Below are 15,060 nucleotides of genomic sequence, written 5' to 3'. Positions count from 1 at the left end.
GGGCCCACAGCATCAGTTCCTGCCCCGACAGCCAGGCCGGCTCCAGGCAGGGGAGAGCGAGGAGCAGACGCGTCCCTGCCGCCTTTGGCTGTGGCTTCTTTCCCCTAAAAGTAAAACGGGAAAGGATAGCCCGCTGGTTTCTTAGGACCCTGATATTGGCAGCCTAGAATCCGAGGGGACTGTTCTGTTGTTGCTAAAGAGCAACCTTCAATTTTCAGTTTAAAATAAACCCGGTTGCCCTTCCCGGTTCGCGGCCTCCCGGGGAGTTGCTGGGGCGGGGGGTGGGCGGACGGGGAGGTGGGGGTTGGTGCTGGGAAAGGAGAGGCCCCGGGCTGCTTGGCGCCCAGGCCGGGATTGGGGAGCTGGCTGGCCGGGGTATGTAGGAGTCTTCTTGCTTCTTTGGCCCCTTCAAGGAGCCGTGGGCATCCCTGAGTAGGGCAGAAATGCAGAAACTCCAGAGCAGATTTTGGGGTGGCTTGTGTGTTCAGGCTTATGTGTGACCCCATCACATGGTGGAAGCAGGGACTGGGGGCATTGAGGTCAGAAGGGTCCAGAATCCAAACACTCGAAATCCTATCTGGGCTTCGCCCCCCTCCTCCTGAGATGGTTTCTTGCTTTTGCGCATGAGCCTCCAGCTGTGTCTGCAGTGGCGGGCAGGGCCATATTCTTGGGGGCCCAGCTTCGGGCTCTGGCCAGGCCGCTCACACTTCAGTGTGCACCCAATTCCCCGGGGCTCTTGCCACCAGGCGGAGGCTGACTCCGGGGTCTGTGGGCCCGAGGGGCTCCTTGTTGCGAGGTAGCGAGGGATCGACCTCATCGCAGGTCTGAGGTCCGCACTCGGCCCCCAGCAGGCCTGGGGGGGAGGCAGACCCCAGCCTTCACTGCAGTGGAGGGAAAGCTGTGAGGGGGCTCCTTCCTGAGGTGCTGTGTGGTGTGAAGGAGGAGCTCGAGGTGACCCCCTCCCAGCAACTCCACTGGGGGGACGTCTGCTGCACACCAAGGCCCGGTGGCGTCCCGGCCACTGTGAGGCCTGTGGCGTGGAGGGGCCCGGTGACTGCACCACAGAACTTTCTGAGCCCATTAGGCTGGTTGGACGAAGTTGGGCCCCCATCGGGCCCCCATGTTTCCCCAGCCCCGGGGCAGCAGAGCAGGGTGGCCCAGGGGCAGGTGGGGGGCCCCCAGGACTCTCTCTGGGGCCCTTCCTTTTCCTTCAGTCAAACTCGAGAAGGCCATTGGCTGAGAGAGCAAGAGACGTGCGCGCTTTGGGGCCCTGGGCTGACTTGGGACCCTGGGGACTGAGTGTGTGCAGAGCGGGTCAGGGATCGGGCCTGCCCTCCAGAGAGCTCCTTCCCTGCTTGTCCGGCTCCCCTCCCTCCAGGGAGCCAGCAGGGGCTCGAAGCTCGGTCATCCCCCGCAAAACCCTTGGCAGGCTGCTCCCCGCAACATCTGTGGAATGAAGGTGCCCTGCGGACGTTCCGCCCCCTTGCCTGCCCGGCGAGTGACACAGTGCTCTTGTGAGGAGCAGCGGTAAGGAGAGGCTCGGACTCTCCTGCTATGCTTACTTGGTGGCAGGTGCCGTTCCGAGCTCTTCTAGTCTGCACGGCAATCCCACGAGGCAGGTCATTATTCTTATCCCCTTCTTAGGGATGGGGAAACTGAGGCACGTGGTCATTCACTAGGCCTAAGAGACAGAGCTGGGATTTGCACAGCAGCTGGCTTGCCCTGCGACCCGGCTCTTGGCCATTTCTCTTCCCTGCCTCTCTGACATGGGGCAGACAACTAGCTATGTCTTTAGGCAGAGGGGTCTGACCTCTGGGACCCCTCCTCCAGGGGCTGGGGGCTTCCCTCCCCCTGCTACCTGGATAAATTCAATGTAGGCAGGCTTGTCCCCCGTCCGAGCTCCCACTTAGCGGGCTCTCGGGACCACGTGTGTTGATGAAATTCTCTCTCAAACATGAGATGTTCTTTCCACTTCTCTGAGGTCCCTAGAGGGGTCACATTCACAGAGACAGTAAAACGGTGGTTGCCAGGGGCTGGGGGAGGGGAGAGGGGGAGTTGGGGTTTGATCGGGGACCGTTTCAGTCTGGGAAGATGCAACGTGCTGAGGCGGATGATGGTGGTGTTTGCACGATGATGCGAACGCACTTAATACCCCTGACCCGTGTGCTTGGAAAAGGAGAAGAAAGTACATTTTCTGTTTTGTTTTATCACACACACAGTAACGTGCGCTCTTCTAGCTTGAGATCCGGGGTAAAAGGCGAGTACCCCTTGATGTCATTCCTGGCGAGGGGAGAGGAGACAGCAACAAAGTGCCCTGCTTGGACCCAAATCCTCAAGGCACAGAGGGGCTGATGGTCGCCCCGCGGGTCAGGAGCACCGACCTCAGAGTCAAGTGCGTCAAGGTCAAGCCCAGACAGACCCACTGGGCAGAGCCGGTCAGGGATCGGGCCTGCCCTCCAGAGGGCTCCTTCCCTCCTCCAGGAGTGGCCAAATCAGATAATCAGATACCACAGGAGGGAGCGACCGGCACCAGGGGCGAGCGATGCGTTCTCGTGCGTCTGTGACCGCGGACTCAGTCTCTCCCTGGAGAGCCATCAGAACGCGAGGGCATGGCCGTTTGGATTAGTGTCCCCTCGGCCCATCAAAGCTGGTTTTGCTCGGGCAGAGCCACGGGGCTACAGTCAGAGCTTGACATCCTAAGGCCCCCCTCCCCGTTGGGGAACCGGCCCACCGAGGACAGCTGAGGACCCCGCGTCTGGTGCCCCCGCCTTTTGGCACAGCCTCCCGTTCTTTCCTTGCTCAGGATGGCAGCGTGCCCCGCGGGGTACAGGCAGGAAGGGCGCCGGGCCAGGGGAGGGTGAGCGGCGGGTGTCAGGGTGCCGGGGGCGCACCCGGAAATCATGCTGGCCAGGAGGCCGCAGTCTTTCTGGGGACCCACCGCAGAAACACCTGTGTGGTCCTGGTCACAGGGATAGGAAAACCTGCTTCCCAGAAATGGGGTGCTTATGCGGGGTGGACGGAAAGAATTAAGGACTTTTTTTCTTTTTTCTTCATTTCCTCTACCAAGGTTAATTTTCAGGACTGAAGCCCCCTCTTTTATTTTTACAATTAATTTTTTTTAATTTAATTCCAGTACAGTTAGCATATAATGTATGTTAGTTTCAGGTGTACGATGTGGCGATTCAGTACTTGCGTGCATCAGCCGGTGCCCACCATGACAAGTGGGCTCCTCCATCCTTAGCACCCAGCCCCCACCCACCTCCCCTCTGATAACCACCTGTTTGTTCTCTGGAGTTAAGAGTCTGTGTCTTGGCTTGCCTCTCTCTCTCTTCTTTTTCCTTTGCTCGTTTGTTGTTTCTTAAATTCCACATATGAGTGAAATTGTATGGTATTTGTCTTTCTCTGACTTATTTTGCTTAGTATGATATACTCTCTAGTTCTATCCATTTTGTTTTAAGTGGAAAGCTTTCTTCCTTTCTTATGGCTGAATACTATTCCGATATATCTTCTTTATCGATTTATCTGTCGATGGACACTTGTGAAGCCTCCTCTTTTAAAAGTGAATGCTGGGGGCGCCTGGGTGGCTCAGTCGGTTAAGCGTCTGTCTTCGGCTTGGGTCACAATCCCAGGGCCTTGAGATCGAGCCCCGCATTGTGATCCCTGCTCAGTGAGGAGCCTGCTTCTCCCTCTCCTTCTGCCCCAGCCCCCACTCATGCTCGCTCACTCTCTCTCAAATAAATGAAATCTTCATTTAAAAAAAGTGAATTCTGAACATCTGGACATCACAGCTAAGCTCTGAGCCCATGTGTTCTGGGTGGACGCTCCAAGCTTTGACTTCTTTGTTAGCTGCTGGATCTGATGGGTCGTGCAATGCTCCCCTCGAAAATATACCCTGACCCCAACCTCTATTCAATGTTTCCACCTCACCACTCTGCTCCAAGCTGCTACCATGTCTGGCCTACATCAGTGTGACTGCCTCTTGATGGCCACCGTGTCCACCCTTGGCCCATCATCCCACAGTCCACATGCCGCCCAAAAGCCCCGCTGCCCTCGTCCCCCGCTGCCCCACCCCCTGCTCATCCCACACCAGTCACAGGGCTTCTGCAGGGCCTGGCAGCCTCCCCCAACGCCTTGCTCTCCAGGGGCCCTCCCCAGACACCTGCGTGGGTGACTTTCTTGCTGTTTGCTGTCCTGAGACCTCCCTGGTCACCAACACCTCCTGGCCCCAACCCCCATGGCCTCCTCTTCCCCTCAGACTTGCATTAACTCTGCATCCTCCTCGGCTAGTCTGTGTATTGTCTGCCACTGTTTAAACCCAATTTCCACACGGAAAGAGATCTGTTTTGTTCCTGCTGTATTCCCCGTGCCCAGGACAGTGCATACGGTGGCTGCCCAGGAAACAGCTTTGTTGAATAAATGAATAATCAATGTTCACTGGATCCCGGGGAGGGACGGACAGCTAAAACACTCAGGCCTCAGCCATGTTTGGACAGCTACAAAAGTGAAACTGATTTTATTTTATTTTTAAGGATTTTATTTATTTATTTGGAAGAGAGCGATAGAGAGCACAACTGGGGTGGGGGGGGGTAGCTGCAGAGAGAGAGGGAGAAGCAGGCTTCCCGCCGAGCAGGGAACCCGATGCGGGGCTCGATCCCAGGACCATGAGATCATGACCTGAGCCGAAGGCAGACGCCTAACCGACTGAGCCACCCAGGCGCCCCTCTGAAACTGATTGTAAACTAAGTTCCTTTCATTCCCCCTTCCAATAGGGAAAGTAAACGTCCAGAAGAGGGTTGAAACACGAGGAGCTGGGCCTCTGGTGACAACAGTCTTTGGTATGTACCTGAGGGCTACCTGTGCTGGACCGGGATTCTCCAAAGACACAACACAAGAGAAAACCCACACCCAACTTTTTCCCTAATGAACAGACTATGGTTAAGTGAAACTCATTATATAAATTTCTGTGGGAGCCAAAAAATAAACTCTGTAAAAAATGTCCAGTCTGCACATGCTAACTCCCTTCCCTTTCCAGAACAGTGGCCTGGAAAACTGGCCACCACCTGGGACATGGGCTTTGTGGGTCTGTGCAGAGATCCAGCCAGCGTGGAGCCGGGAGCCAGGCACGTAAGCCTGGAGCAGGCCCAGCCCTGGGACAGAGATTGGACTGCCACCCTGTGAGGGGACAAGGGCACCAGGGGGCGCTGGAGATGCGTGCCCAGTGCGCGCTCCCAAGGGGCCGGAGCGGGCTCTCCAGGGCCATGGTGGAGGCAGCCGTCCTGAAGCAACAGGCGCGACTCTTGATAAATCCCACCTTTTCACCTCCTATGTGCCTTCTCCCAAAGCAACTCGGACCCAGGGGCTTGTGTTCCACGCACGGCCGTCGGTGGGTGGGTGGGTGGAGGCATTTCCCACAGGGCCGTGCCCTTGGGTCTGTTCTTGTCGCACTCCCCAGGGGCTGCCCCCTTGTTCTTCACACGGAGCTGGTGCAACCCAAATCCCACTGGGAAAATGACTCCCCCCACGGTGGTGGGGGAGGGGGGGCTGTAAACGCTGCTCATCGGTGGCCAGTGGCACCCAGCCCCCGCGACTGGGGAGGCTTGTCTAGTTATGCTCTGATCATTCCCAAGTTATAAGCAAGTAAGTTATTTAATCCAAGTTCAGGACCCCCGGTTAGCATTGCGGCCAGCGTCCTGGGGCTGGTGAGGGAGGGCTGTGTGTGCATGGGGCGGGGGGGGGGCCTCCCGACAGAGGACCCTGGAAGCCTTACAGACTGGAGCACTGTAACTCGTCTTGCCGTGACCTGGCACTTAGACCGACAGCACGGTTGATGCATTTGAAGCCCTGTCTACAGTTACCTTGCCTTGAACCCAGCTTCCTCCGGAGATGCTTTTTGAGTCCTGGCTTAGAAGATTTGGGTATCTGCCCATCTGTAACTTTACAATGCCAGACCGCCCCTCTGCGTGGGTTCTCCCACGCCCAGGGGCAATGCAACCCCTTCTAACTGGTCGGAGGAGGAAAAGGCAGAGCGGACGTCCCAGGGGGCGCTGCCCAGAAAACACAATCCCTGGCTTCGGTGGTGGCTAGAGCAGTAGACGCGTCACCCCCGAGTTGTGGAGCAGGCATGCGGTCCGCCCACCCCCCCTCCCCATGCTCCTGGACGCCGGCGGCCTGGCCCCTGCGGGCTGAGGTGTGGGGGGCGGACAAGCTGGTGGGATGACAGCAAATCACAGGACGGCTGGCTGCCCGGCAATCTTGCCATTTTTAAAATACAACATTTATTGCTTAGATGGTTTGATACAGAACAGCTTTTCTTCTCATTTTGAATTTGGAAGTACTATACAACTGAATACAAAGAGGAACCAAAAGTACCAAAACCAAACTTGTGATTCTGTTCATGTGGCATAAACCGGTTTTGTACATAACACGTAGCAGCAGTTAAGTTCCCTTTAGAAAAATATGAATTCTACACGTTTATTATTGTTTCCTGTTTAATGCATGGGCTGAAATCACTGGGATCAACTTCCTTCTTGAAGAAAGAGAGAACAGAGACAAAGAGGGTGGAAGAAGGTACGATGCATCTTTTCTGAAACTGGCATCTGACTGTCACGTAGCTTCCCCCCGGGCTGTGTGGAAAACAGCCCCGGGGTTTCTATTTTGTGTTCACAGCCAGGAGTTTCATGTAGTGATTGAATCTCAGCATTGTGTCCATAAATCAAAGAGAAAAACAAGAGAAACACTTGCACCTCAAAAAAACTTTTCAGAAGATCCATATATATATATATGGATATATATATATACTATTTTTTTTTTTTTGTAAAAGCCCTGAGAGGAGAAAGAGAATCAAACAAAATGTATAGAAACAAATTAGCTGGACATGCAAACTAAACTATGATTCACCCAGAGTTTAAACAAATCACAAATTTCACAGTTTAATATTGGGGGACGGGGGAGGCAGAACGACAAACAAATAATACATTTCTCAACCTCACTAATAAAATGTGGCAAGACCTTATCGACTACGAGGGTACAGATGGAGGCTAAATAAAGCTTTAAATCAATAGTGATTATGGCAAGCTATGGCCCCTGGCCGCACGGCCGGGCCCATTCCTGCTACATCTCACCACGCGCTAAGTCATGGCTTCTCTCCACAGAGTCGCGACGTTTAATGTGGAGAGCTGCAGAGAAAAACAAAACACAAGATACCCCAAATAATAACAACAAAAATAACAATAACAATCGTCATAAAAAAAAAATGAAGGGATGCACGAACTGGTTTTTTAACTAAGCAAACCACACTGGGTATATAAAGTGATAACAGGGGATCATTGGTTCTGATCTGTATTTGTCTAGAGTAAATCAAACCTCGGGTTCAGACATCCCCAATACAGTTAGAAGTCATAGATACCTCAACCTTTTTCCTTTCACATGCAAAGAGATCACGTGTTGTTATCCCAAAAGAATAGAGATCTTCCTTTGAAGTCTGGGCAGTTGGGGTTTTGGCCACAAGAAATCGAGAAATCGGTAAGGAAGTGGGGAGAAAAGGGTCTGTGTGTGTGTCTGTGTTGGTGAGTGTGGGAGAGGGGGGGAATTCGGGGGGGGGGGGGGGCGGAAGGGGCTGGGATGCGGGGAGGAGGGGTGGCCAGGGGAAGGCGAGCGAATCTGGCCGGTGGAGCAGCACGGGAGGCCCCTGGCAGCGCAAGGCTCGGGCGCCCTAGAGGTCTCGGCTGACGGACAGGATGCTGAACGCGAGCTCAGCTACAGTAGGGAAATGTTTCTTGTTACTGCTGGTGGCTACAGTGAGGGAATTCTATCACCTGCATGGGATGCTCATGGAAAAAAACAAAAAACAAAACCTGCCTTTTCGCACCCAGGGGTTCAGGCTATTTCAGGAACACTAGAAACAGCATGTTTCGCTGCAAACACCAACCCCACGTCACAGGAAGGTAAATACAAATCTATTTTTCATCTTCCAATCTTGCATGTGCAGTTTTATTACCAGTAGTAGTAGTACTTCCTCGCTTTGCAAACGACAGTAGCACAGGCGGGTAAGGCTTGGGCCGGGTTTGGCAGGAGGACCGGGGAGGGACAGGTCTCCTCGCTGCCTGGCTTCCTCAGAAGCCCCGGGTGCGTGCACCCTTGCTCTCCCCTCTCTGAGCTGCTCCGGCCCCCGCTGGAATCTGCAGTCACGGAAGAAAGCTTGTCTAAGTACAGTAGAAGAGCTACCACCTGGGAGGGGGGAGGGGGGCAAGGAAAGCTGCGGGCAGATGCCCACACGGGGACCCGGGGGCAGCCCAGGTCTCCCTGGACAAATATTGCCCATTTGTTTCTGCTGACTGCAGAGACCAGCAAACTGATGAACTAATAATAATAATAATAATAATAATATTAATAATACATATACCAAAAGGGGGGAAATCAGATACAGGACATCTGTGCATGTTCTCCATAGGTTAAAGTTGCCAGCGTAACTCTTCTCTGGAAGTTAAGAATGGATGTCTCGAAACTTGAACAGTAATAACCATGTCTAATGCTGAAAACACGTACAAGGTTGAAGCTCGAATCTTTCTTGGTTTTGGCTGGCACCAAATTGGAAACCTTCATCAACCACATCCCGCCATACCGAGGACCAAATTACAGCTCCGCCATGTAGCAAACAGAACAAGAAAAAGGTCTATTTGAGAAAAAAAAAGAACATCTTATCCATATTTCCTCTGGTAATTTACATGAAATTCACATCATTTTCTTCCAGTTATTGGCTATGGGTATGCAAGGGCATATTTTTTTTTCCTTCTGTTTCCAGCTCACAGAACATACGTTACTATCACAGATTCGCAAGAACAAGCTCACACACACCAATACAGAAGGTAATGTTAATGCTTAAATGAAAAGGTCCTCTCCAAGTAATTCATTAAAATATTCGCTTTGTTTTTCAAAAAGTCATTTTGGGGAAACACAACACCCAGGCTGACACCGAAGGACTGGTGAGTACTTAAGGCACTGGAGGTGTGCGTGCCGCATCTCCTGCACAGAGATGTATGGCTATGGCACCGGGCAAGACGGCCCCCTCCTGCTCGTGTCTCTCTCATTTTCTCTCTCTCTCTCACTCCCCGACAGCTGAAGGGCACTGGGGAAACCTCATGAAATATAGATTCAGGACACTCTGCTCTGCTGGCTTTCGTCTGTGTGCTGGGGGGAGGGGCGGGGAGACACACGACGGGCTGTCATTCCATTCCCAGGAGTGGCGAGGCACCGTCTGCGGCCAGGACAGGGTGGGCGGGCCTCTTGCCTTGCAGCTCCGGCAGGTCCTGCACGACGGCCGCCGGGCTCTCCGGGTCGGGGTCACCCTGAGACGCCTGCTCCTTGGGGCTGCCCGCTGGAGCGGCCTTGGGAGCACTCCTGCCAGCTTCAGCCTGGCCGGCACCCGCCGTCCGCCCTGCCGCCCGCTCCTCCCTGCGGCCAGGCTCCTTGGTGGCGTTGGCCAGGCTCTCCTTCCGGCTCCGGGTGACAGCCACGTGGTTGCTGGCTGGTGGAGCTGAGTCGGCCTCGTTTTCCGAGACAGGGTTGTTGCCACTGTGGGTGGACTCGCTCCCACTGTCCTCCTCACCCCGCTCCTCCTTGTCACTGTCCTTCCCGTGCTGCTTGGCGTGCCTGGCTTTCTGGTGGACGCGCTGATGGCGAACCAGGCTGTGCTTCAGGGTGAAGGTTCGCTCGCAGGTCTGACACTTGTATGGCCTTTCTCCTGGAGCGACGGGAGAAAGACGTCGAGTCTGTTAACAGGAAGGCCATCAGCCTCCAGCTCTCTGTGCTACACGAGAGCAGGAAGTAGCAGGGGCCAGGACCGCTGCCCCTAAACCCCCCCCCCCCGACTCAGGGGAAACCCTCCTGTTTGTCTGAAGGGGCAAAATAAGGAAGCAGAAATGCAAGGGGCCGGCCTCGGCTTCTCTCTCCCTTCTGTCTCTCCAACTAGGTTGTTCACGTCCTGATGCAGGTACCAGGGTCCCCAGGTGGAAGCCTCACGGACACCCAGACTGGCCCGAAAAGAACCTCAGGGGAGGACAGCAGCTTGCTGTCCTCAAGCCACAAGTCTGCGGCTTGTGCAGGACAGTGGCACCTCCTCAAAGGCACCAGATACTCTGTGTTCGGACACGGAGCAGCTGGGCCCTTCCCTCCTGCTCACAAGTACTGGGCTGAGAGCCGCTGAGAGCACCACCTGCCAGGAGCCCTGGAACCTCTCTCTGCTGGGAGCCAAGCTCGGAGTCCTCCGAATCCCCATGCGGCAGGGCGAGGAGCGTGCGGGGACAATGTGTGCACCATGGTTGCCACAGGAGGAACACCGAGACCAAGATGTAGGCCCCAGGCGGGTTTAGTTTTTGGAGGGAGCGGGTGGGATAGGTTTAATCTTTTGGCTTTATGAGTACATCCAGGTCTCCTCCTTTCTACCAAGCAATGACCCCTGCTTCAGGGTTTGTAGGTGGTGAGTTCCAGAAGGGGTTGAGGACATGCGTGGAACATGGCCACCCTGACATGCCCGCGTAGCTCCTGTGCAGTGACATCAGCTGGGCTGCCGCAGAGCCGGGAAAGGCCAAGCCCCTTGCTGTGCGCATGTGCAGCCAGCTTTCCGCCTGCCCCGCTCCCCAGGCCACACCCCCGAGTCCTTCCCAGGCTCACCGCGGGCCCCAAATGCCCAGCCCCCACACGTGCTTCTAGATGCTTTTATGGGACAAGGCAGCCCTCATCCCCGTTCTAGAGCTAGGAAGATGGTGGCTTACAGGGCTGACCAAAATGCTCTCAAAACGCCCACTGCTGAGGGGCCGCCCCGCCGTGACCCTGCCGGGAGCTAGGATGTTCCAACTGCGAAGAGAACCACCGGTTAAACTCCTAGTTCACCCGGCCTCACGGGCCCCCATGCACGCTCAGACCAGGGCCTCGGCCTCACTGCCTGGGGTGTGGGGGACGCGCCTCCTCCAGGCCGCGGTGGCCCGAGGGAGCCCGCGCCAGCGGAGCGGCCCCCCGCGCCCCTTACCTGTGTGGGACCTCATGTGCCGAGTCAGGTCCTGCAGGGACCAGAACCTCTTGTTGCACACGCTGCACACCTTCTTCCTCTTGTCTGCCTTGCTGGCCGCGCTTCTCGGGGAGTCCGTCTTTGGCTTCTTGTCGTCGTCACTCTTCTCCGAGGACTTCTTCTCGGCCATGCTCTCCCCGTCCGAGGCGCCCTCCGCCTCCTCGCCCGGCCTCTCCCCCGACGCCTCCGACGACGACGACGCCACCCCCTCCGCCGGGGGCTCCTCCGAGGGCTGGGCCGGCTTCTCCTCCGGCTCGGGCGCGGGGGCCCCGATGGGGCCGGGCAGCGGGCCCTCGGCCCCTCCTCCGCTGGCACCCGGGCCGTCCTCCCGGGGCTCCTCGCGGCCGTGGGCCTTCCTGTGGCGGCTCAGGGTCCCCTGGAACTTGAAGCTCTTGCCGCAGACATCGCAGGCGTGCTTCTGGTCCTGCGGGGCGGGGCCCCCGCTGCCCGCGGCGCCCGCGTCGCCCTCGGCCAGCTTGAAGCCCATCAGCCTGCTGGCGAGGTTGAGGTCCAGGCTCTTGTTGCTGACGGTGTCTTCCTCGGGGCCGTCCGCGTCCTCGTCCCTCTCCTCCACACCGCGCTTGTCCTCACGCTCCGGGCTCTCCCCGGCTCCCTGCTCGGCCCCGTCCCCAGGGGGCGCGGCCGCTGCCCGCGGCACGTCCTCTGCGGGGAGCTCCTCCTGGACCTGGCCAGGCGCAGGGGCGCCCTCGGCCGTCGGCTGCTCTTTCTCGCGGGAGGTGAGGTCCAGCACTTCGCCCCCCGCCGCTGGCGTGTCTGCGTCCGACTGGCTGTCTGCGGGAGCGAGCACAGGGGCACAAGCTGAGGCCCGACGCCACCCAATTCACCCCTTCCAAGAGCCCCACTGGGACTCTCGGCTGGACCCGGCCCCCAAGCCTGTATGCCAAGCCCAGCGAGGATGCCCCTCCCCGCGCCACCCCCACGCCCCCCTTGTTCCCACTCGCATCCCTGGAAGGCCTGGTGAACCTGGGGTTAGTTCACGAAAGGCAAAAGGAGCCTCCACATACACACAGGTTGGGGTTAAGGGACCAGCTGCTCTCGCAGCTCTGGCCCTTCCCTACCACTGCCCCCTCCCCCCACCCCGCCCCCAGCGGTGCCCTCCACTGCCACACACAGGGATGCTCAGGCCCCAGGAAGGTGTGAGCGACTCAGGGCAGCACAGACAGAAGGATCGGCGAGAGAGGAGAGTTGGTGCATTCCAAAGACTCGCAGCACTAGGGAGGTTGAGGAAGCGGAGCTGTCAAAGTTATTTTTCCAGTGCAAAGAGATTATATAAACATGCAACATACACAGGACCACTCCCGGAACATAGTACCTGATGAGCATCTCACAGAAAATGGCCCCAAGCATGTATTCTGTGCTATGGTACACGCGTTCCCGCCTGCCGGCTAACTCCCAGGTAGAGTTCCGAGGCGGAGAAGGAGATGCATGCACACCTGTAGGCCTCCCTCGCTGCTGTGAGGACCCCACGCAGTGAGTGGAAACATCTCCTAGCTCTTCGTTTGTTCCTACCTGTCCACCCTCCGTAGCAAAACCAAATGTGGAAAGTCTACCAGTTTTTAATGACCTTAATTAAGGGACAGCACTGAGGCAGCACCAATAACGCCGAACTTATCAGGAGCACCGTCTTCTCTCCACTCAGGTTGAATGAGGACTTAACGACTTCTTCATTATGTGCTAAGACCATGAAGCTGTCTGCTGAGACCTATTTAATTATCGATCCAGTGGCCAATTTATTACTACAGGGACTCAGAAATTCTTCCGACAACCAGGCCGACAAAATCCATGGTTTTGTGGCACCCAGGTCAGATGCACCTCCCTCCTTACGCCGGATCTCTGATTACCGTGCCTGAGCCAGTGGATTCTGGCACCTAAGCCGGCCCCTCGAGTGTGTGACCAGACATATCACCATGTCCACCTGTGCCCATCAGTCTGAGTCACCTGATCGATTCAGGGAGCTGGTCCTACCCTTGCCATGGCCACACCTGTCTGGGGCTTTTGGCTCACCTAACAACCATCTACACTTCCACTGACATCATTTCATTGGTTTTATTCTGATTGTGCCTTTTAAGACAGGCACTACTTGAGTATCTCAAGAAGTTTCAGAAAGAAACAAATACTTATGGTGTGAATATAAAATGTATCAATAAATGATTTTTATACATTATCCACAAGTTTAAAGGACTCCTGAGATATACACACCGTCTAGGCTTTATTCTACAAAAAAACTACACTCGTTTTCTTGATTCATCCCAATAGGGAGCATCTATTAAATGAATTCTGGTATAAAGTCTTTAAGTATAGAACGCTCAGTTTCTTTAAAAAAAAAAGTCTTGATCTCTGATTACTTCCTATTTGTCCCAGTATATTCTAGGCTGTTTCTCTTCACTACTTAGCTTTATTATTACAGTTTATTATAGCTTTCACCAAAGAACATGGGTTTTCAAGTTCATGGTAGAACATATTTAAGATGATCTTTAAAAAAAAAGTCGTGATGAATTCTGGAACCAAACCGAAGTAACTATGCTAATCTCAGATTGTTCTCCCTCTTGGGCCCTTCCTTAGTTAGTTAGCGTGGGTGATGGAGAGCTCACCCTAAATCCTGTGAAAGGCCGACTCACTTCCTCTGGTGAGCAAAAGGGGGCTTTGGGTGTGCTCTACCAAACCTCCACTAGGGGGAGTGTTTTAACAGGGCAGCCCGTGCCCTTCAAGTTCTAGCAACTCCAACTGATTTTTATTAAGTGATCCTTGGCAACAGCGGACTTGGCCTCTTCTCATTTCCTGAACATCCAGCTTCTAACACCAGGTCCTATTTTGATCCCCTCCTTCTTCAACCGCCTACACCTTCAAACGCAGGTAGCAGAACAGATGGCTTTTCTAAGCAATGCCACCTACCTTAAGTGGTAATTCTCTGTCCCTACCGGTCCCCTCATTTGTGAGGCTAAACCTAAGAAAACTGCGTGAGGAAGCAGGGATCCTGCGTGTACTAGGAGATAATAAACCCACAGCTCCTCCTACAGGGCAAGAGACTTTCATGTCAGCTCGACGATGAAATATCTACTGCTTCCTAGCAATTCCATGTTCCTTAGCTGATGTGACCAACCACCAATCTAAACACCCAATCGGCCTGGCCAAGGGCACAGCTGGTGAGGAAGCTCCTGTCTGAGTTTCGCCTCCCCAGAGCATTTCCTGTGGTGCCGGGCATGCGGGCTTCTGGCTGGTAAGGGTGGCCGCCCATAAGGAGCAGAATAAAACGTCCATGTTTCTGCTGACTTAGAAAGTCATGTGCAGGCGCCCACAAATACGAAGGCTCCCACAGGCATCACCTGAAGAAGAACCACGAGTATCCCCCAAAGACAAAGTGGGCTAGGGAACCTCTCTGCCCACGAGAAAGTGAACAGAGAGCTTTAGTTCCAGGACTGATGTGCCCCTTTAAGCCAGAGCTGCCCCTGTTAGGATTCCTTGAGTGGGTGGGTGGGTGCGGGGGAAATCGAGGGTGTATTTTCTTTAAAGAACTTATATGATTAGAAAAGTCAGACTTATGTTATAAAACATGTTTAGGGACTTGAAGCTGGGCATATAAACCTAGAAAACCCCTCAAGAACTTCCTTGGTCATTTCCTGTTTTTTTTTTTTTTTTAAGGTCTTCCTCTAAAGCCTCACTTTTAACTTCATGGGAGGGAGCCCCGAAAGCAAGCTTCACCCCACACCCCTGCCATGCTCACTTGGGTTTGCAACTCTCCTTGAAATCACTGAACTCCACCTCCCTGACCCCTTCGTCCCCCCCCCTTTCTTACTATGTATGGATTGTGACCACAACGAAACCAAACATTTATTTTCTCTTTGCTGGTTTCACATTACAGCTTTCAGTGAATTTTCTTTTTCCAGAGGCTTTGTCCCTTAAAGAAACCCTACACAACGTCCAGGGCAGGGCAGAGGTAGGGCTCTGACGGGATGTGGCAAAACAGAACTCATGTAACT

General features: G+C 54.8%; 1 protein-coding gene and 1 long non-coding RNA gene across 13 annotated transcripts in view; one reads left to right on the top strand and one right to left on the bottom strand.

Annotated features, from left to right (window-relative positions):
- Positions 1-4,996, top strand: part of LOC112838381 (uncharacterized) — a 7,578-nt gene extending 2,582 nt beyond the window's left edge. Inside the window, exon 2 of the long non-coding RNA XR_003211966.2 lies at positions 4,770-4,996. This is a non-coding gene — a long non-coding RNA (uncharacterized lncRNA). The remainder of the gene's footprint in view (positions 1-4,769) is intronic.
- Positions 4,997-6,236: 1,240 nt separating this feature from the next.
- Positions 6,237-15,060, bottom strand: part of RREB1 (ras responsive element binding protein 1) — a 176,070-nt gene continuing 167,246 nt past the window's right edge. For 11 of the 12 annotated variants that reach the window (XM_025891259.2, XM_073877553.1, XM_025891255.2 and 8 more), the window contains 2 exons: positions 11,024-11,854; positions 6,237-9,739 (listed from right to left, as the gene is read on the bottom strand). In XM_025891259.2, the coding sequence (XP_025747044.2) occupies positions 9,222-9,739; positions 11,024-11,854 (1,349 nt within the window). In that variant the 3' untranslated portion in view covers positions 6,237-9,221. The remainder of the gene's footprint in view (positions 9,740-11,023; positions 11,855-15,060) is intronic. The other variant, XR_012373820.1, reaches the window with a different exon arrangement.

The sequence above is a fragment of the Callorhinus ursinus genome, unplaced genomic scaffold (assembly GCF_003265705.2).
Source record: "Callorhinus ursinus isolate GAN/ISIS: 27379988/994484 unplaced genomic scaffold, GSC_fseal_2.0 scaffold26, whole genome shotgun sequence".
NCBI classification, from domain to species: Eukaryota; Metazoa; Chordata; class Mammalia; order Carnivora; family Otariidae; genus Callorhinus; species Callorhinus ursinus.
This window is presented reverse-complemented; position numbering and strand designations above follow the sequence as displayed.